Here is a 21929-nt window from a genome sequence, read left to right as displayed (position 1 = left end):
CACGCTAGCTCCGCCCCCTGCTCGGTTTTGTCCAAATCGGGCTTTTTGCGTCGCCGGAGCTCCCGATTTCAAGCCAACGTCATCACCGAGGAGAGGGGATGCTGACGTCGAACCGGAGTCAGAGCTGGAGTCTCGGGTTGGGAGGGGGGGCGAGGTCTGAGTTTCAGAGCTGGGAACACTGATAGTAGACACATATACTCACCCAGATCCCCCCTCCCGTCCCGTGCGCGTCTCCCCCCCCCTCCCTCCTCCCCTCGCTTTTTTTACGTCGGTGTTGGCGCGTTGGGAGCCCCCCTACACCAGCGGAGTCCCAGCCTATATAAGTTACCGGCTAGCAGAGAAACTCCACCAGATTTACGGGCTCCCGACATCTGGGCGAGAGACGGCTCCACCAACAGCCGACCAACTTACGCTCCGAGCCGGAGGAGAACGCCGCCGAGCCTCCGGTCCGCACCGAGCCAGGCAGGCGCTGTGGCGGAACCCAAGCGCAAAACCCGGGACAGGCTGGAGCAAGGAGCGCTGCCCGACTCTGACCATGAGCTGAGATGACACTCCAGTGAACCACACACTTACACTCACACACACGCACACATACATACATACACACCGTGACTTTCTGAAAACAGCGTCCAAGAAAAATCAACAACAACAAGAACCAGAAAATCGGAGAGATCCACGCAACTTCACGACCACCGGCCACTATGTACCGTTCCACTAAAGGAGCTTCCAAAGCTCGGAGGGATCAGATCAACGCAGAGATCAGGAACCTGAGGGACTTGTTGCCCATCTCCGATGCGGACAAGGCTCGCCTCTCCTATCTACACATCATGTCCCTCGCCTGCATGTACACGAGGAAATCCGTCTTCTTCTGTCCAGGTAAATATGAGTTTTGAGTTACTGTTATATTGTTTTATGTTTTTTATGGTGTTTTGTAGAGCCACTCCACGGTTTTAGCAGTTTTAGAAAAGCTGCATGCATGCATCGGAGTTAGGGCAACAGGTGGATCTCATTCATTTCATGGCATGTTTAAAGTGGAAGTTTATCGTTAAAAGGAGGTTAAATGTGTCGTTTTCATAAGAAATCTTTCTGATAAGAGAACCGCACTTAAGAGTATAGAGTTTTCTAGCGTGATTGTCCATGGATGGCGTTGTCGATAGTGCTGAAACGCAGCGTTGCTGTCCATGGTGCTGAAATGTGCTGTAGCTATCCATGGTGCTGAAATGCGAGCTTTATGATAGTATGTATACTAGAGAATGTACTTGAATATCATACATACATAATACATACATACATAAACACATACATACATAAATACATAAAATCGACAAGTGTGTGCATAGTGAATTTATGTCTGCCTATGTCCATCCTTTTAGATGTAACTGAAGCTAGTGGAGCTGAGGAAAGCCAGAGATTCTTATCATTCCACGAGCTCTCAGAACTGTTGCAAGCCATGCCAGGTTTTGTGCTGCTGCTGACCGGTGAGGGGAAGCTACTTTACCTGTCGGACAGCGTCTCTGAGCACCTCGGACACTCAATGGTGAGTCAAAATAATAAATTACAAAAGTTAACTTGTGATTACTCTTGCTTCAGTGCATTTTGTTATCTGTTATGTAATAACTACCAGCTGTTTCATTTCATTGCACATAAAAAAATGATTTTTTTTTTCTCCTTATGGTTGAAATTTTAGGTAGATTTGGTCGCCCAAGGGGACAGCGTATATGACATAATCGACCCGGCAGACCATTTTATTATGAGAAGTAACCTGGTGCCTCCGACTTCACCTGAGACAGGTAAGAAGACATATACATGTCTATATGTCTATAAATCTACATGTTACATCACTCATTGTATAATTCAGCTATAGAAGATTAGAATGAAGTACTGAAATGTTCTCTCTTTTTCTCCCTCTCCCTTTAGATCGATTGTTCCGCTGCCGATTCAACACCTCCAAGTCGGTACGCAGACAGAGCGCTGGTAACAAGCTTGTTCTGATCCGAGCTCGCTGTCTGTCACCACCACCTGGGCCCTCCTCGCCGGGATCCTACTGGACCTCTAATCCTGTGTATGTGTGTTTCTGCGCACCTCTGGATCCTCACCCAACCCGACCTGGCACCTCCACAGAACAGCCTCCGGCCTCGTCCCTGGAGGGCGGCTTCCTCCTACCGTGTTTCCGCTCGCAGCACAGTCGTGACATGAGAGTACAGGAAGCCCAGGACAGGTGAGGCCACTTTTCTTTATGCTCTATTCTATATATTTTTTCTAAATTATTTTATTGAATACTTACATGAACTATAATCTATGTGTAATAGATTACAATGTCTCAACAAAGTATTTCTGTATTTTCTTCCCTTGCAGTGTGATGGCATACCTCGGGATGGATGCAGAAGCTCTGCGCTCTCGTTCCTGGTACAGCCTGTTGCACCCACAGGACCTGACGCATGCCTCAGCTCAACACTGTAGTCTGTGTGAGTATTACTTAGCAATTTCTACAAAGTGATTATCGAGTTGTGTCACTGACTCAAAGTTTAGCATGTAGTATAAGCATCGCTGACCACTCTCATCATGACACATCACCAACTCATCACAGTACACCACTGTAGCATGTGAGGAAGTGCTACACAACACCTACAGAGATTACAAATGACTCAAATTTTCATACTTGGTGTAAGTATCTGTAAATAAATGTATTCACTCACATTTCCTCCTTTTTTCCTACAGTGAGAGAGGGAGGAGAAGGCAGAGCTGAGATGGTGGTTCGAGTAGAAGCCGCAGATAACTCCTGGGTCTGGCTCTATATGGTCCTGCAGCTGGAGACTGGAGAGAACCCTATCAGCAGCAACAATTATATCATCAGGTACAGTTCAAGCTCTATAACCCTAGAAATTTACTTTATGGCCAATTCAACAAATATGCATATAAATAAGAGATTTTTTCAAAAGTTAACTCAGTTTATTCTATATTCTTGTTGTAGTGAGACAGAGGCCTGGTCAGTGAGGCAACAGCTGACCACTGAGGAGACACAGCTCTCTGTGGTGCTAAGTACCAGCACTAGTACCTCACAACAAGATCCCACAAGTTTGCAAAGTCCGGAGACCCTCTCCAGCCCCGACCAAGTCTTCACACCCGGAAGCAGCGGCCTCTCGGGTCAATCGTTCGACTTCAGCACAACAGTGTGCAGCACTGGCTCTGCAGAAGAGCAAGGTGCCAGCTCCTCAATGGAAACCATGGCATTGGAGAGTGGTCCACGGTCCAGTCTCTCCTCTCTGGAGGAGGAGACCTTCTTCCAGCAGCCACCTGGCGAAACAATCGACAGGCCTTCAGCTGCTTCATCCCCTGTTACTGTTGCCACAGTGTCAGACTTGGACTTCCTCACCCAGAACATATTGCTTCCACCTGCTTTCCAGGTAGATCCCCCACTACCTGCACTCCCCCTTCCTCTACCACCGGTGCCTACCACGCAGGCACAGCAAACCAAGGAGTTTGTGTGCACACCTCCATACACACCTCAGCTGGGAGGCAGCAGCTTCCCCTTTGGGGAACCCCTCTTCAGCTTTGACCCCACCGGTGCCACCACACCACCACCACTTGCCCCAACTGCTACAGTCACGACTACAGTCGCTCCTTCTCTTTCCCCATCTGCACCCTCAAACCCACAAGGCAGCCCTCCTCCTCCAACCACCACACTCTCCACCCTCCTGCCACTCACTCTGCAAACTCCATCCACAGACATTCTCTTCCCCGCAGAGCCTTGCAGCAGTTCACTCTATGAGAAGCTTCCTCCCACCCCAGACAGTCCAGGAGATGGGGATTGCACCATCATGACACTGCCTGAGGTTCGTGGTCCACTCTACGTTGATGTCCCTCACGGGCCACTCCCATACCCACCTGAAGGCCTGCTCACACCTGAAGCCTCACCTGGAAAACAGCCCACCTTGTCTTTCTTCTCTCTAGACAGAGAAAAAGAACGAACAGAAATCTCCCTTTTAGCGCAGCACATAAGCACACTAGCTGAGGGCTTCTACCTGGACCCTCTTCTCTCCAAGCTTCTGCCCTCTTCCATCTCTCCTCGAGCTCCCTCCCCCTCTCTGGACTCAGTAGGCCTGGAAACGATCTCACTTTTGGGTGAAATCTACCCGGTCAAATCCTGGAGAGGCCTAGACTTGCCCATCTTCCCAGACGACGACTCTCTGTTTGAAGAGAGTGTCTTAGAAACCCTCCTTAAAGACCTCTCCTCACCATCGCTCTCTCCCACCCCGTCTTCTCCCTCCAGTCCTCCCTGTTCCCCACTGACTCCTGAGTGCTGGTGTCCACCCCTGCACTTTGATGGGGTCTCTGCCGTGAGTGCCGGCCACTTCTGTAGCGTCCAATCGGCGCACTGTAACCACGCGGCCGGGTGCGGGGCTATGATGTCGCCGCTCAATGTAGGCGACATGACGGATGGGAAGGTGGCAGGCGAAGTTGCAATGGAGACAGAGGTAGCGTCATCGCCACTGTCTACCGGTATCCCAGCGTCACCACCGCTGCAACTGACAGCCTCGCCCGTCTCTCCAGTGCCTGTCTCCTCACCCGTCAGCCTCGCATCGCCTGGCCTGCCCTGCGCCCAGTCCCTCCTCGAGGAGCTGGCCGCCCTGGAACCCACGTTTGGGGCAGGTGCCTCGATCGCCCCTGGCCTGGGGCAACAACCTGAGTTGTATCAACTCCAAAGTCACCTGCCGCAACAGTGCTTCCACAAAGGTGAGAGCAGCTCTTTTTTGCTTGGCCAAAAACAATGAATACTTTAATTTGCAGTATAGTTTAATTTTAATTTGAAAGCATTCTCTAATTGTTTTCTGTTTTTTCTCTCCTTCTCTTCTTGCCTTTCAGATGGGAGTGGAAGTGATCCTCCGTTCTAAAATAAGTCTGTGACTTACTTCATTAAGTATGGCATATTGTCATATTTCATGGAGCTACTTTTACTGAAAAGTGAAAATTATATGTATAAATATATACATAATGTATATAAAGCCAAAAAGACTTGAACTTCCTCATATCCACTGAGAAAATTCATTCATATTTTGTTCATGTATTTATCCATGAATTTATATGTCTATAATGGTGCAACATCTCAACAATGATGCAATATTCTAGCGTGTGAACCGCGCCAAGTCGTGAAAAGTCTTGGTTGAGGTCAGTTTTTTGTCTCTGCTTTACTGTTAACATGAGCTTTTTATCAGAGAATACGATCTCTGACTTCGTAAGCGCAACTCGACTTGCATTTGTATTCACTCGTAGTGAAAATACTCTGTCGTGAACTGTTGTGAAGACACGAGAAAAACAAACAAACGTGTCTTCACATTTCAATAAGATTACAAACAAACAGCTTACAGCTCAACGCTTGTAATGGCAGCCTCATACACATAATGCCCAATGTGTGGATCCACTTTATATCCTACAGTTATATACAATAACATACAATATGATTCCTACATGCAATGTAGGTCAATCTTCAGAATCTTCAGAATATTTTGGAATTTAAAAACATAACATGCTCTTTCTTTAGTAGAGTTATTTCTTTGTGAATGCTGTAACTTACAATGCAAAAACGGATGATTTTAGACATGGCTTGAATGCATATCCAGAATACATTGAGCTTTGGGTTTGCGGCTGCCATGAGTTAGTTCTCTTTTCCGATGTGTGTGTTCAATCAGTGTGCTGTACAAATGTTTCTTTAATCTGTGAACAAATCCCAGTTTGTGTGTGAGGAGAAGTCAATCAAGTTTTCCAGTATTCTTCAACTGGTCCAGTTGTTGGAGGACCAGTGGCTGACACCATCTGGAGAAGAAGCTACCAACTTGGAGAAGATACACACACTCTGGTGGACTGACAACTTGGTCAGCCTGTGATAAATGGCTGCTTGGTTTAGCCATTTTTACGGGCAAGGCCAGACAAGGCTAATGCACTGGACATTTTTGCAGCATCAATATTTGTAATGCTTGCAATCTATCTACTTAGCAATCTCTGTTGTTGCGTTGCTCTCGAAGTGCTTGGCTCAAGCGAGGCTTGCTGAACTCAGCCGGGCAGCATCTTCACTTTATACAGTGAATACCACGGTGACATCGTAACATTTACTGCGTGCGGTGTAGAGTGGTGAAAACGACTGTGTGAATGGCCAATTCTTCTTTTTTGAGAGGGGTTTTTAAAAAGACAGGAAATCAATGTGAAGTTTTGTTTTAAAAAATGAAGCGGACAAAATAGGGATGAGGTACTATTTCTATTGAGTTATTATTATATATTATTAGTCGACGTGGGTTCTACGCCCATGGTGTCGACAGACGTGCTAACGTAGAGTTGTCTACGGTCAAGTAAAGGATTGATTCCTACGTTCTACCTATTTACATGCTAAGTTTAAGTAAATAAAAACATACAAAAAGGTATTATACAGTATGTGTGCTGTTATACAGAATGAATGTTTGGTGCTCATGCCTCTAGATAGGCGTGCGCCGAGGTTTCAGTTTGATATGAGGGTGTACACATTTGTACATTTGTACAAAAAACTGCTAGATCTGTACATATCAGAGACATTTTTATTGTATACGATGACAGAAAAAACAAACATACTTTGACATATACTATCTATGAAGAATGGACATTGTGGATCAGTGTTCTTTTGTGTCGCTGATAAGTGTATTTGGTTGTCAAAAACAAATGCATTTATATTAAAGTGCACTTAAAGATGAACTTTTTTTGCGTTATTGTCTATATCGCCTATAAAAATCTGCCTTCTGCCTTCTATCCTTTCCTTGCTCTCGCTCACTATCAGTACAGTCCATCACCATCAGTCCCTCCATCCCATCACTCTAGTCCCTGCATCCCTCCTTCCTGTGCGCGCTCCCTCTCCCTTTCTTCCCCTGGAGCACGGACTGCTCAGCAACAGCACTGACGCACACTCATGATGAGACACTATCTGACTCAGACTGACGCACACACTTGACACAGAGGCACTCGCGCACAGGCACTTCCCACTTTGACGCACACACGCACTGAATGCCACACGCGCAAGAGCCCTCCCCTCTCTCTTGCTCTCTCTCTCTCTTTTTCTATTTCTCTTTCTCTAGGTCTCTCTCTCTCCCCCTCCCTCACAGCTTACACTGAACGTGTACCTGCCTCTCCTACGTAGAACGACGACGGTGCTGTTGGACTCCATATATGGGCTTTCCTGCTTAGGGGCACCAATTTTAGCCCCATCCTCCCCTTTCTCACAGCATCCTTCCCAATAAGGAGAGAGAAAAAGAAAAAGAGAAAGAGCAAAAAAAGGGAGAGTGAGAGTAAGAGTGATGCGTTGCTATGCGTTACTAACAGTATTCAAGCCATGCACAAGGGCATAGCATCAGTTCATCAGTGTAAGACAATTATGAAAACCTATATATACAGTTTATGGGTGTGTGTGTGTGTACACATTATACTATATATATATATATACTTACCTAATTTTGGCAATAGTAGGTCACTACCAGCTTTGGCACAGATTTCTACCATCCCTGCACCAAGGACTACAGGACTATCAAGCATACCAGGTGGATACCACCCTGCCACCTCTTCTCCTTCACACCTGCATCTCTGCACCAAAGGGAGAAGAACAAGAACCAGTTCAGCCAAGCAGCTCAGCAGCAGTTCAGACAAAGGAATTGGACATTTTGTTCCAGAACCCAGTAGTACAGGCAGAAATATGCTGGTGAGGCAAGCACAATGCCACAGAAACCTACATTAGCTCTCCTGCACCACGCTGAGGCTGGAACAGGCACTGCCTTCTTGCGTCACAGCATAAAAAAATATATAAATATATAAATAATGTGAGCCTGTTGCAGATGTACAGGAACAAATCAGAGGTGTAGCTCAGTTAGGAGGAGTGGGGATCCTTCACAATGCTATAAAAAGATTGTTTTACGTAAGAAAGACAACAGAAAAAAACACAGAATAAATCAGTTTCAGCTATGTAACACCATTTCCACCAGACAGCATTACAAGCAGTTAATGTTTAATTTTTAGATTAAGATTTCAGTAATAAATCAACAGCAAACATATAAATATATGAAGCGATTTGTTTATAATAGTATTACAATGTAGTCTATGTCATAATCCCGGGTGGTTGCTAATGTATTTTAGGTGGTTGATTTTAAGTGCTTCAAGGTAGTTTTGATATGATATTTTAGATAGTTGATAAGCTGACATATGTGGTTATGCTGTTGTTAAGAGGAAACAGCTTTTTTCTTAGTGGTCTCTATGATATTTCAGGTGGTTAGTAGGGTCCTGCCTAATAGTTAGTGTCATACCTATGTGTGCTACTATAGTGTACTTAATGTGTTATATGAGAAGAGAGGGGTGCACATCCCATTCATTCCTATCAAATAAAAAACTAATTAATTCCAATACTGGAAATTGAACGTTCAGTCAAAATTCTGTAAAACAAATGGAGGACAGGAGGTTCAGGAGGTTCCCATTTACCAGCACAAATACATAACTGAGCATTCATTCAGGTAGCATTCATTTACAGACAGAGGATGCCCTCTGGTGGAAACACAGGAATACACACTGTTTAAGGAGCTCTGTATGTTCACTAATATAAACCTTTATAAAACCAATATAAAACAGTAAATTAAGTCTATTTACTGTAGCAAATCAATTTTATTTTTCCTGCAGGAATGTCATGTTTTGTTTATCACAGTTCATTCCGCATGGTATCTGGTGTTCTCAAATAAATTGCTTCATTTTAATGATTTATTGTATTAGATTTTTTGGATTAAATTCTGATCCAAATCACAACTCATTTAGTTTGTCTAAATGAGTTCTAAACTGGTTCTAGATTCATAAAAGATTATATGGGATAGGATCATTCATTTACATTCCCTCAAGTGAACCTGGTAAATTCATGCTGATATCTGTTGTTTTATAATTAATAATTAATTTGAATTAAACTTGCTCTACGTGCACCCATCAGATATTTTAACACATAAAGAAGACGGAGATGCCTCCTTTTCCGTTTATAGCTGGCACTTACCTTGAATATGCTGTATAAAACCGTTTGATAAAACTGCATTGAATTCTGTACTTCTTCAAGCCCACGGTTACTTTAGTATAAACTCGCTACTCCATTGAATATTTTGCTCATTAATTATAGCACTAAACAGGTCTGTTTACTTTTTAAAGCTTCTTTTTAAGATAACTGTACTTTTAGTAGCTAGCCAAGTTACGAAAATGTAATATGCCAAATAACTAACTAACTAACTAACTAACGTTAAATAACTAACTAACTAACTAGATAGCTAGCTAAGTCAACTAACTAACTAACTAACTAACTAACTAGATAGCTAGCTAAGTCAACTAACTAACTAACTAACTAACTAACTAACTAACTAACTAACTAACTAACTAGATAGCTAGCTAAGTCAACTAACTAACTAACTAACTAACTAACTAACTAACTAGTCAACTACCAAAGTAACTAGCTAAGTAGTTAGCTAGCTAACTAACTAAGTAATTAACTAGCTCACAAAGTAACTAAGTAGCTACATAGCTAACTAAGCTAACTAAAGTAGCTAACTAACTACATACATTACTAACTAACTTACTAACTAACTAACTAACTTACCTAGCTATGTAGCTAACTAACTACTTAACTTACTAAATAGCCAACTACCAAACTAACTAGCTAAGTAATTAGCTAACTAACTAACTAACTAGCTAGCTAACTAGCTAGCTAGCTAACTAGCTAACTAACTAGCTAAGTAGCTACCTAACTACTTAACTTACTAAATAGCCCACTACTAGTTAGCTAGCTAACTAACTAACTAAGTAATTAACTAGCTCACAAAGTAACTACGTAGCTACATAGCTAATTAAGCTAACTAAGAAGCTAACTAACTAACTCACTAAGCCAACTAACTGGATAGCTAGCTTGCTAAGCCAACTGGATAACTAACTAACTAACTAACTAACTAACTAACTAACTAACTAACTAACTACTTAACTTACCAAATAACTAACTAGCTAACTAACTAGCTAAGTAGTTAGCTAGCTAACTAACTAATTAACTAGCTCACAAAGTAACTAAGTAGCTATGTAGCTAAGTAAACTAAGAAGCTAACTAAATTAGCTAACTAACTACATTACTAACTAACTAACTAACTAGCTAACACACTAACTAAGTTGCTAACAAAGTAGCTAGCTAACAACCAAACAAACTAACTAACTAACTACATAGCTAAGTAGCTAACTAACTACTTAACTAGCTCACAAAGTAACTAAGTAGCTACGTAGCTAACTTAGTTAACTAAGAGGCTAACTAACTAGCTAACGAACTAACTAACTACCTAGTTAATAAACTAGCTAACTAACTACCTAACTAAGTAACTTATTAGTGCTGCCTTACATTAATGTCTAAAATAACATATTTACCAGATGAGAGCACATGAACGACACCACAAACTCGTATTTACCAGTGGAAAATTTGGATTTTTAGCACTTCAACACTTGCAGGTCATCATTAGTTTAGGAATAAATTAACTAGCAACACGTGAAACGTCAAAGTCTGATATGATTTATGGTTGAGACTCAAATGTCAAGCCTATGTCAACTACACATTTTGGCTTCAGTGAGACATAGCAAAAGTCATAGGACACAAATCCTATGCCATGACATAATGTGTGGCATGTCAGTGTATGTAATATATTGGTTTAATCAGTTGTGTTCATCATGTGATTATTGATTATGTGTTCCCCCTATTTATTTAAATGGCAACCTGCAGCCACATCAGCACTTTGTGGATAAGATTGGATGCCATACTGGCACTGCTAATACATTTATACTGCATGTTCCTCTTTAAAATAGTTCCATGGTGCAGATATTTAAATTGCTTTGTTCATTTCTGAGGATGCTCTGCACTGCTGCAGAAAGTGTATAATGTCTTTTATGGCCCCTTTATGACAGTGGCGTAAAGAGAGCTCAGAAAATATGACAAAGAATTGACATTGGATTGGACTTTTTCATAAAGCACTAGCTGCAGTGCTCAGAGGCAAGGACAGGTTATTTATAAAACTCTTTCTTCTTTCAATATACACTGTCCGTTTTATTGCTCGACTGAACATATAGGAACACTTTGTAGTTCTATAATTACAGACTGTAGAGAAATTGTTTCTCTGCACACATTTATATACTCTTCACTCTGTTCTTTAAAGGTCAGGAGACCACAGCACCACCACAGTGCAGGTATTGAGCGGTGGGTCATGGTGGGGGTGTGTTAGTCTGTGTTAAACTAATATAAGTGGATCAGATGCAGCAGTGCTGCTGGTGTTTTCAAACACCTTAGTGGTACTGCTGGAACAAAAATAGTCGAACAACATCCTATGATAATGAAGGACCTAACAATAGCCGAAAAAAACTGTGCAGCAACAGATTTGGAGTGTCTAATACTGTGGAGGACAGTGAGTGAACACAGTGTATAAAAACTGCACTGCTGTATCTGATCCCATCGTACCATCACAACACACACTAACACACTAATCACCACCATGTTAGTGTCACTGCAGTGCTGAGAATGATTACATATGTGACATTGAAGCTTGAGCATAGGTATCACCACCATTAAATCTAAGGGAGACATTTCATAATTATTCATTTGGATCCCCCCCATATATATTTATATTATATTTAACATATAATATAATGAAGCCCTGTTGAATTTCCCTGCTATTTAAATACTTTTAGAGTAAATTAATTAAGGATGTTAATTTTTATTTGTACAATTGTTTATTTTTGCTCTCCCACTTTAATTCACTTATTTCTCTTATGACATATTTTTAGTTGGTGCAAAGTGATTTGTTCAGTTGCCTGTCAGTCAAAAGCTTGGATAGTGGGCGGGCCAAGGAGCTCTGCTGGGAGCAGCAGAGAGCAGAATGAAAGAACAAGAGACAATAAGATAGAAAGACAATGAGAGAGCAAGAAGCAGATTCACCCATGCAGCACACAAGCTAGATTTGTGTGTTTAAATGCACAAATAGTGTTTTTGGAGATCCCAGTGATCTGCACAGAGCTAGAGCCGCTGACAAGGGAGCTGTGTCTGACTCTAAAATAGTATTAATATGAATTAAGTCACTTTTGTCTACCAAATTAAGCAGTCTGTTAAAATAGACCAGAATGCAGAAAATGGCATCCAATTCTTTATTAAAAGAATGACGAATCGCACCCCTAGAGCACCACCAAATGCTTCTGATGCCCCTCAAAGAATGATAAATTCCTACACAACTCTGGAAATGGAATGTCCTATTCATCTGGGACTCACTATCAGGCTTCTCTCAAACTCTGAGCTGATAAATCTTGTCGACTTGCCTTGAGCACACTGAGCAGCATTCAGCTTCATTCACAAGACAATATCTCATACAGGTGTGGGGCTTTCCTAAGCTGTCCCTAGGGGTAACACTTCGTGATCAATTTACATACTATTATCCCATATAAAACCCTTTATACCGGAAATCACCTGTAAGTCTAGATTGTACATATAGAAGGATGGCAGCCTAATCCTCCATAGCGAATCAGGACATCCCTAGTCACTACACTGACACTGAAGCATCCCTCAGAAGGAGGGAAGTGAAGTATAAGTGAATCAAGCAGCTTTGCATGCCCCTCAGTGGCTCTTTAAAGCAAATTTGAAAAACAAAAGGATTTCTTGCCTACATTATGCAGAGGTCTCTTTTGAAGTGTGTGTGGGTGGTTGCCAGAGGTTAGCAAGATCCAGACGAAAGCCCATCCCTGTGGTCTGAGGGAGGGTAGACACTCAGGGCAGAAAGATAAAAAATTAGGCCCTGCTCATTTGCATCACCTTTCTATAAGCCATGTTCATAATACAAAACAACTGCCACAGTTAATTTCGCTTTCTGGCAAACAAAAGTGGCCTTTGGTTAACCTGCTAGTTTTTGATGGACAGTTCAATCATGTACTGAGGGTTCCCAGACAAAGGCAGACTAGCAATTTGACCACTAAGTCCGAGTATGGTGGATAGGCGTAAGTAATAGTTTTTGGCTGGGATATTGACAGGATCTCATTACAAACACAGAACATGACCTAACAGTCGGAAAATCATCCATCATCCCAAACCAATTATTATTTCTTTCTGAATTCTGAGCCCTTCTGTTGGCAGCATTTAGCGGCCTTTGGATTTGATACAGACTTCATACACTTTTTCTGCTAGACAATAAATCTAACCTTTCTCTTTGTTTTGCTGACAGATGGCTCATGGAGCCGATGCCTCAGTAAGATCTACAGACACTCTCTTTAAATGGTAAGGACAGTGATGCCACATATCATGGGACAGGAACTGGTATCATGTCCAATGAGTTTTGCAAAGCTAGACAAGACTACACTAATCTGTAAAATATGTGTGTATGTGTGAGTGTGAGGAGGAACTTGACCTGACTTGAATGTGGATGTTGTATCTGAGTCATTCGTCTGTGTGCACGGACAATTTTAGCCAAAGGCAGCCGGTCACGATCATTACCACCCACTGGAGGAATGTGTTAAAGTCCCTGCACTTTAACCTCCTAAGACTCGAACTCTTGCACGGCAAGCATTTTTTATTTTTTACTCTTTGCTATTTGTGCTAATTGGCACCTGATTAGTGTAAAAACTAAGAATTATCTTTTTACATGGAGTCATTTCCGAGAAAAAGAATGTCCACTTATGAGGACTTTAGTTTTAGTTATATTTCGATATAACACAATGAAACATTATTATTTTGTGCCTGAAAACAGCAGCATTTTTTTTGCCTAAATGCAAAAAATTAGAAAGTAGAAACAATAATTTTGCCCCTACGAGCAATATGGCTCATTTAAAGTTCTGCTTCAACAGGAAGACATAAACCAAAATAAAAACAAACATTTACTGTATTTACTGTTCATTTAAATTTCTGAACAAAATTGAAACTGTAACCAATAGGTGAAAGTAGGTATAATGTCCTGATAAGAAGACACCAGGCCCTTGTAGAGCAAAATTTAGTGTTGTGGTCTAGACAACAAAAAAATATAATGTCCACACATGTGGACGCCAGGTCGTAGGAGGTTAAAACTTCGGAAATTGAATGTCCCATTCATCTGGGACTCACTATCAGGTTTGCCTAAGCTAACTTGATATATCATGCTGGCAAGTTCAGCCTCATAACTCTCAACCTCATAACTTATGCAGGTGTGGGTGTTCTAATGCGCTCCCTTAAGGTAAAAGCTCATTATCAATCTACATACTGTGCCTGCATGATTTTTGGCATGGACTCTAGTTTCCCCTAAAAACACATATAGTAAGCAAACTGGCTATGCAGATTTGCACCCAGGTACACAGTAAGTGAATGGTTGTGTTTGGCACACTGTAAAAGACTAATGTTCAGTCCAAGAGGTTTTTCTGTTTAGTGGTTAATTCCAGCTAGTAGGTGTTAAAAATAGCAAATAGAAAACTACAGCAACAACAGACTATAAAGTACAGCCAGATGGGATGATACTGTGTAGCCTACAGATCCACTGCAACCTTGAAAAAAAGAAGCAGAGATAAGAACATGAACAGATGGTTAAATGTGACTTTAAAAGGCTTTCTATGCATGAGAAAATGTCATTTGGACACATTTGGACACGGCCTACATTCCTTCTTAGCAAGAAATCATATAAACTGAATGTTCTTGCTCAGAATTAAAGCCTCCAGCTGTGTATAATAATGAGATAGTAATGGGAATATATATATATATATATATATATATATATATATATATATATATATATATATATATATATATATACATACACACACCTTAGGTAAAAGCTGACCACTCTATTATAGATAAATGAGATACTTAACCTACAAAAAAGAGCTAGCAAGAAAGGCTTTTAACACTCCCACTCTGGCAGTTTAGTTCACCCACTTAGCACCCATAAGGCAGCCGCGCCTCACTGGTTCCTGCAGGAATTCAGACAGTCTGTGATGCAATGTATATGTGAAACGACAGGATAACTGCTAGATAAAAATGACACTGAACTAAATGGTATAAAAAAATAAATGCTATCTGACAGGTGTGTGGAAGAGGTGATGGTGGTGGGGGAGTGGAGGGGGAGATGTTGAACTCAATTTAACTCAGTTTACCTTAAAAATAATGGTTCCACAAAGGTTCTGTGAGTGATGCAAGAGAAAATAAGAGAAAAGAACAGAAAAGAAGAAACCCTTTTGATTTCCTAAATAAAAAATGTTATGTTTATAAAAGAGGTTCGAGTGTAAATAACCTTTTTACTTAGATACAAAATATAAAAGTTATTTTACGATTATGAACTGAAACTACTTTTTCGTTAGGAGGAATAATATAAAAATCTTTTTGATGGTTGTGCAAATCGTGCATATTCTTGGAGTTAATTGCTAATAAAAAAGGATCTATAGATCATTAAACTGATGGATGTTTACTAAGTGTGCTAATTGTAAAGCTTTATGAACTGGATGCAGGTTTATTACCTATTTGAAAGTCACACATTTCTTTTACAACCTTCTTTTTGCAACACTCATACCATCACCAGAAGTACTACCGCAGTCAGTAGGCAGTGGTCCTGATTCTGGGATGAACTAGAGTACAGCCAGATGGGATGATGAACACATCATACTCTTGTATATGGATGCATGAAAAATAAAGGGAATACTTTAAAAGGATCTGAATGTCTGCATTGATTAGTAATTAAATGTGGTCAAACATTAGTAAACATGCAATCAAATATGCTTAATACAGGCTATAAAATGTAAGAGTATGCTCAGTCAGAAACTGCTGGGAGAAATGTCTTCAGAGGGTGTAATAGAATTATATATAGTTTTATGTATACGGTTGGCAGTTTTCTCACTGTAAATGAATGAGCTTACTGAGCTCTGAGTTTTCCCTTCTGAAGTCTCCAATGCTCCACCAGGTGCTCGCATTTAGCAGAACTGAGCTGGATCCTGTTTTAAAGGCTGCATGTGAGACATAAGTACTTAAAGTACTTAAATTACATAAAGACGTGTGACGTGGCCAGAAGATCTCCCACGAAAAGTGACCCCACACCCCAGTTTTTAGAATAAATATACTTTATTAGGCTTAGCAGGGATGGTTGTTTCAGCACACTGGTACCATTAAACATAATATTTTATCCCTTCTTAACTCAGAAATGCTTCTGCTTTCAGTTTAGGAACTAAATAATATGAACTGCCACTTTAACAGTACATAGAACATTTGCTATATGTTATTAGTTTAGTTTGATTGTGTTTGTCTGTGTTATTAAGTTGAGAATGAGAATTATCTGACAACATATTTTGTTAGTAATCAATGCAGAATTAAATGGACTCCAGGGTTTTAGTTATTTCTCCTTTCTGTAGCTGCAGTATAGAACTCTTTAGAGAGAAATGTCAACAATAACAATAACAATAACAATACACAATTGCATGAAAAATAAGAATGTAAAATGAGGAGTGTGTTTGTTGATCCCTGCCTGCTGCTAACAGAAGCTCAGTTAAACACTGAACATCTTCAGACTGAAGAAGTTGGGGATGTGCGATCTCTCTGTCTGTGAGAAGCTTTGGCTTTTACCTGCTCACAGTCTCGCTTCTAACCCGTATCATTTCATCAGATTGTGTTTTCCTGTTGCATCACCCCCAGTACAGCTAATGTCACCCCAACACCTCCTCCAACTCCAGCTGCTGCCACATCTACAGCTGATTGGCCGGTTATCTGATAGAGATAAGGGTTATTAATACTCACATCATCATTATCTTTCCTTCTTGTCAGGCATAAAAAATGCAGCAAAGCCGGTTTTCTTCTTTTCCTACCATCAAATTCAGCCTCACATCCTAAATTCCATTATTAAAAGAAGAGCCCTTTTATTATTTTCCCTTTAAAAGAGCTTAATTTACCACAGCCTGGGGCACCACTCATCCTCACTCTCCTCACGCCTGTCGACGTCAATCTTTTATTTGGTCCACATGCTCAAGCTAATTAAAAAAAACTAACCCTTATGATTCAATTATTTGATTTGTTTTTATATTAACCACCATTTAATTTTTTAAAAACTATTTTCATTTTTAAACTGGAATCAACTGAGTATATTTTATAATTTGGTTAAAGTTTTACATAAAATGCTGCAAAAATACAGCAGTGAAAAGAAAAGGAGACTAGCATATTATAAAAAACTTTTTTTGTTTACTGTTTGCGCACATATATAACCCACAATTATTTTAAACAAAGCAGGTAAACACAGCCATGTAATCTATTGATACCTGCTTAATTATAAAACTCTTCTTGGTTTGTCTCATTATTATCTGTGTAGTTTAATACAGTATTCAGTATATTCTGCCTGAAACACCCATTTTTAGAGCATGACAAATCAAAGGGCTATTTATATGCTTACTTTTTTTTTTTTTTACTTCGCCTAGTTAAAGTGATCTTCAGATTGGTGGAAAACATTTTAAAAGTAAGCTATTTTATTTATAGAACCAAAAGGAGTTCTTACTATGAGTCAAAGAACCCTTTTTGTTGAGAGTGCAGTTTTTTATTGATCGTTTTAACAATATACTCAGAAAAACATCCTGGCACAGTGGAAAATACTTTCTTTAAAAGTAGTGGAATTCTTACTTTTTTCTCTATATACTGAAGACATTTAAGCTTGGATTAAACATGCAAATAAGACAACAGATTGTACGTTCACCTGTAATATCCTGATATTTACATCTACATGTGTTAAACAAGCATTGCATTTCACTCAAACCCACCAAAAAATATTATAAATATGTCACTGACAGATTATTCTTAAAGACCAAGTATGCCATGTAACTGACATTTCATTAGACTACATTAAACTGTTTTCAATTTTATAAAAATAGAAGGAACATCAGACCTGCTGAACCGTGCTCCCTCATTGAATAGAGTGTAGACTGGTTTTCAAGCCAGCAAAAATATATTTTTTTTACTGTCAGATGTTTCTTGTAAATCATGTTTGTCATGTTAGATTGTTTTTAAAGCGTAACACCTATCAGGCCAGGATGTTTGTCAATTTTCTGCATGACATTAACCCCCTAAATCTTAAGAAATTCTATCCAAGCATTACATAAAAAGGTTTCATGTTTAATAAGGAATGTTACTGAAAATCATAACTGTTATTGTACTAGATAGTACAGAAAAATATTCAGGTAAATCTGCAACTGTCAAAATATGAATTAAATCATAAAACTGTCTCTTTCCTGAACTTCATTTTGAAATCAACATGATTCCTGAATATAAATCAAACAGGCCTCTAAACCTCTCAAGCCATTTCAAACATGCAGAATTTGGTTTGATTCCTGTTACTGATCTGGAATTATTAAGTGAAGTAGAGAGAAAACAGGCAGCTTCTCCAAGTGTCCTGTAGGAGATTTCAAAGCCCTCAAATTTGTGTAAATAACTTATTTTACTGCAGAAATACTGCAGTTTTGTATCACCTACACCTGTAGCCTGTATACGGGTCAAGGCATGTTAATAGGTTAATAGACAAAGACATAGCTCTGAATATCTTGCTCTGAGTTTTGGGTTTCACCTATGAAGACTGCATCTATTATTAAAGAGGATAAACTAGACGGCAGAGTTGTCTATCAGAGAAAACAAGTCCTTTTGAGATGATAATAGTGGGAAAATCAGAGACATTGCACAACCATTTAGTTCAGTCACAACAACCCAGAACATCCTGAAAAAAGAAAGAACATTGTGTTTCACAAACACTCAAATTGGACAGTGAAAACAGCAGCAGTTGAGGACAAAACCTGAGAGCTATGAATAAAAGAAACCCCAAAACCAGACTGTTGTCATCACCACAAGTCTCTACAATGCAGTGGTGAATGTATTCAAACCCACAGTTTAAAGAAGACCTCAAAAGAAGACATATACACCACCTGTATTTAAGTAAGTAAATGATGTGGGGTTGATGCTGCAGTTGGTCTGCAGGTCTAGGTTCAGCAACAGTATGTGCTGAAAGAATGAGGTCAGCTGACTACCTGAATATACTGAATATAGACCATCAATGGATTTTTTCTTCCCTGATGACACGGGCATATTCCAAGATGATAATGTCAGGATTCATGGGGCTGGAATTGTGAAAGAGTGATTCAGGGAGCATGAGATCATCATTTTCACACATGGATTGAGAGAGTTCACCACAGAGTCCAGATCTTAACCTCATTGAGAATCTTTGGGATGTGCTGGATGGAGAAGAGCTGCTTTGTGCAGTGGTCAGACTCTACCATCATCAATGCTGCTGCAAGATCTTGGTGAAAAATTAATGCAACACTGGATTGAATTGCCACCTTTTTTTGGCCAGGCAGTGTATAAGGGGCATATCAAAACATGTCAAACACTGTCCAGAAAGTCCAGATGCGAGTTTAAAAGGAAACACAACTATAAATAAATAAAGGGTCAAACTATGGAAAAAAAAAAAATCAGATTTGCTCATAATCCAAATCATCCAATCTAATCTGGTGGAATTTCATCATACAGCAAGACAATAACCCAGAGACCACTGCCAGCACATCAAAGGACTCCATCAGGGGAACAAAGTGGTTTCAGAATGGCCAAGTCATTCAGCAGATATTCACCAAGAGCATGCATTTCATCTGCTGTAGAGAAGACTGAAGAGAGAAACCCCAGGAAATCAAAGAACCGCTGAAAGAAGCTGCTGTAGAACAAACTGTACCACAACGAGAAACACAGTTACACAGTTGGTGATGGTAGTGTGTGGCTTAATTAATCTTAATTAAATGTAGTTGTTTGTCCTAGTTCTCACTATTCCAACATTTTTCACATTGTATATAGTCTTTTTTATTCAGTATTTATATTAATAATCCGTACACTAACATAATTTTCACTAACAGAAAAAGTTTTGATAGCAGTAAATTGATCATGAAGTATTAAATCATGGAATTATTCAGGAATTAAATATGTGAAATATCTCAAGTAAATGTGAGAAACACTGCATTTTAATTTTATTTGAATTTTCCCTACAATCTATTGTAATCCAGCTATGATTTGGGGTTGTACCATGTGTGTTGGAGGTGGAAGGCATCTAGAGTATCCAGAGGAAAGGAAGTCCACATAGACACGGACCAAACACACCAAACTCCAGGAGTACGCTGGCCAGTGTTTAACCTCACTCACAAGATAATACCTCACAGATTATACAGGCCATTGTATGATTTTGACCCAGAGCCCATGCAGTGATTGTCAGTAAATACTGTAATTAGTACAGCCTATTTTTAGTGCAGGACCCAACGATCACCAACATTTATTACTGATTGTTCCTATTGCAGCTGTTTTTTTTATTAGTACCACTTACTTTACAAGGCTTTTGTTGCAGTCAGAAGAAGTCAAAGTAAACCTGGTCAGTAAAATGCATTTTTTGTTTTATTTAGGGTGGTAATTGATCTGGACATGCTAAATTGATTCTAAATGTAAGTCCGTTGTGAATAAATGGGGGTGGTATCCTGTGATGGACTGGCATCTCCATAAAAGTTGTCAGCAGAAGGAAGCATGAAGTGCTGTAATATTTTAGGAAAAAAAACACTGCACTGACTTTAGACTTGATATAAACACAGTGGATCAACACCAGCAGATGACATGTCTCTCCAATCCATGACTGATTATCAGTAAATTTCACATTTCATTTGTAAATCAAGGGAGCAGAGTCTGGAGGAAGAGTGGAGAGACACACAGTCCAAACTGCTCGAGGTCTAGTGTGAAGTTTCCACCAATCAGTGATGGTTTGGAGAGACATGTCATCTGCTGGTGTTGATCCCCTGTGTTTTATTATCAAGACCAAAGTCAGTGCAGTTTTGTTTTCCCACAAAATCTTACAGCACTTCATGCTTCCCTCTGCTGATTTTATTTACAGCAGGACTTGGCACACTGCCCACACTGCCAAATATACCAATTGGTATCAATGTAATATTTAAGTTTTTCGGAGACACTGATTTTTGTGTTTTGACTGGCTGTAAGCCATAATCATCAACAATAAGAGAAATAAACACTTAAAATAGGTCACTCTGTGTGTAATACATCAATATAATATATGAGTTTCACATTTTGAACTGATTAACTAAAATAAAGTCACTTTTCCTTTGCCTTGGACTTAATGACATAATGACATGTAGGATCTGACCAGTAAGAAGCAGATTGCAAGGTATTAGAGCATAGTAAAAGGTCACTTAATGGGTGAATAAGGGTAAAAATTAGTGACCACTGTTGGGAATGAAAGGAACAAATACACTTACAGAATTGTCAAACTTTGGAAAAGTTTGTTTCCCCTCTACTATGATACAGTTGATACAGAATGTAAAATTATAGAATGTCATTTATAGGATAATGACATTGCCATTATGAGGTAAAAATACAGGCCTTTAGAAATTGATGTAGAATAAGGTATCAGAAGGTTAACTTTTGGACTTTTGGTCACGTAAGACTACTACAGATTCTTCCTAAAAGGATTCAAGGATTCAAGGCCATAAAAGCCATAAAATCAAAATTTGATTGCGAACAGAAATATGAGATCACAGTAACCTTCTCACAAATGAAATGGGATGTGTTAAATGGAAATGTTCATCCAAGTGTAACTATAAAAATCCCATCACTTTCAAAGCAGAACAAGCTCTGCTGCATCCAGCTCTTTCTTCATCTTATTACTTTTAGCAGCATCACATTCTGAGTCTGAATGGGTTTAGCCATTTCCAGCATGTTCTCAGATGCCGAGGACAGTTTCCTTCCTCAGTGCGTGAAAATACATTGAAGCTCTTGACTCTTGTGTGGTGCCACCTTGTGGTAATTCATCTCAGCCCACCTGTTTCTACCTCCATGAATATTTTAAAGTCTTATCTTCTTTGAAAGAATTTGCAGTAGAAGG

At 39.9% G+C, this 21929-nt stretch overlaps 1 protein-coding gene across 1 annotated transcript; it reads left to right on the top strand.

The window, feature by feature from the left end:
- The first annotated feature begins 331 nt into the window (after positions 1-331).
- Positions 332-6717, top strand: npas4a (neuronal PAS domain protein 4a). The gene is made up of 8 exons (XM_007258634.4): positions 332-876; positions 1374-1537; positions 1688-1790; positions 1918-2218; positions 2356-2465; positions 2719-2854; positions 2972-4734; positions 4864-6717. The coding sequence occupies exons 1-8, from the start codon at positions 702-704 to the stop codon at positions 4890-4892; spliced, it is 2781 nt and encodes a 926-aa protein (XP_007258696.3). The 5' UTR covers positions 332-701; the 3' UTR covers positions 4893-6717.
- Positions 6718-21929: the final 15212 nt, after the last annotated feature.

This window comes from Astyanax mexicanus, chromosome 10, assembly GCF_023375975.1.
Source record: "Astyanax mexicanus isolate ESR-SI-001 chromosome 10, AstMex3_surface, whole genome shotgun sequence".
NCBI lineage: Eukaryota > Metazoa > Chordata > Actinopteri > Characiformes > Acestrorhamphidae > Astyanax > Astyanax mexicanus.
Note: the sequence above shows the minus strand (reverse complement) of the source record. Positions and strands in the feature narration are given on the sequence as shown.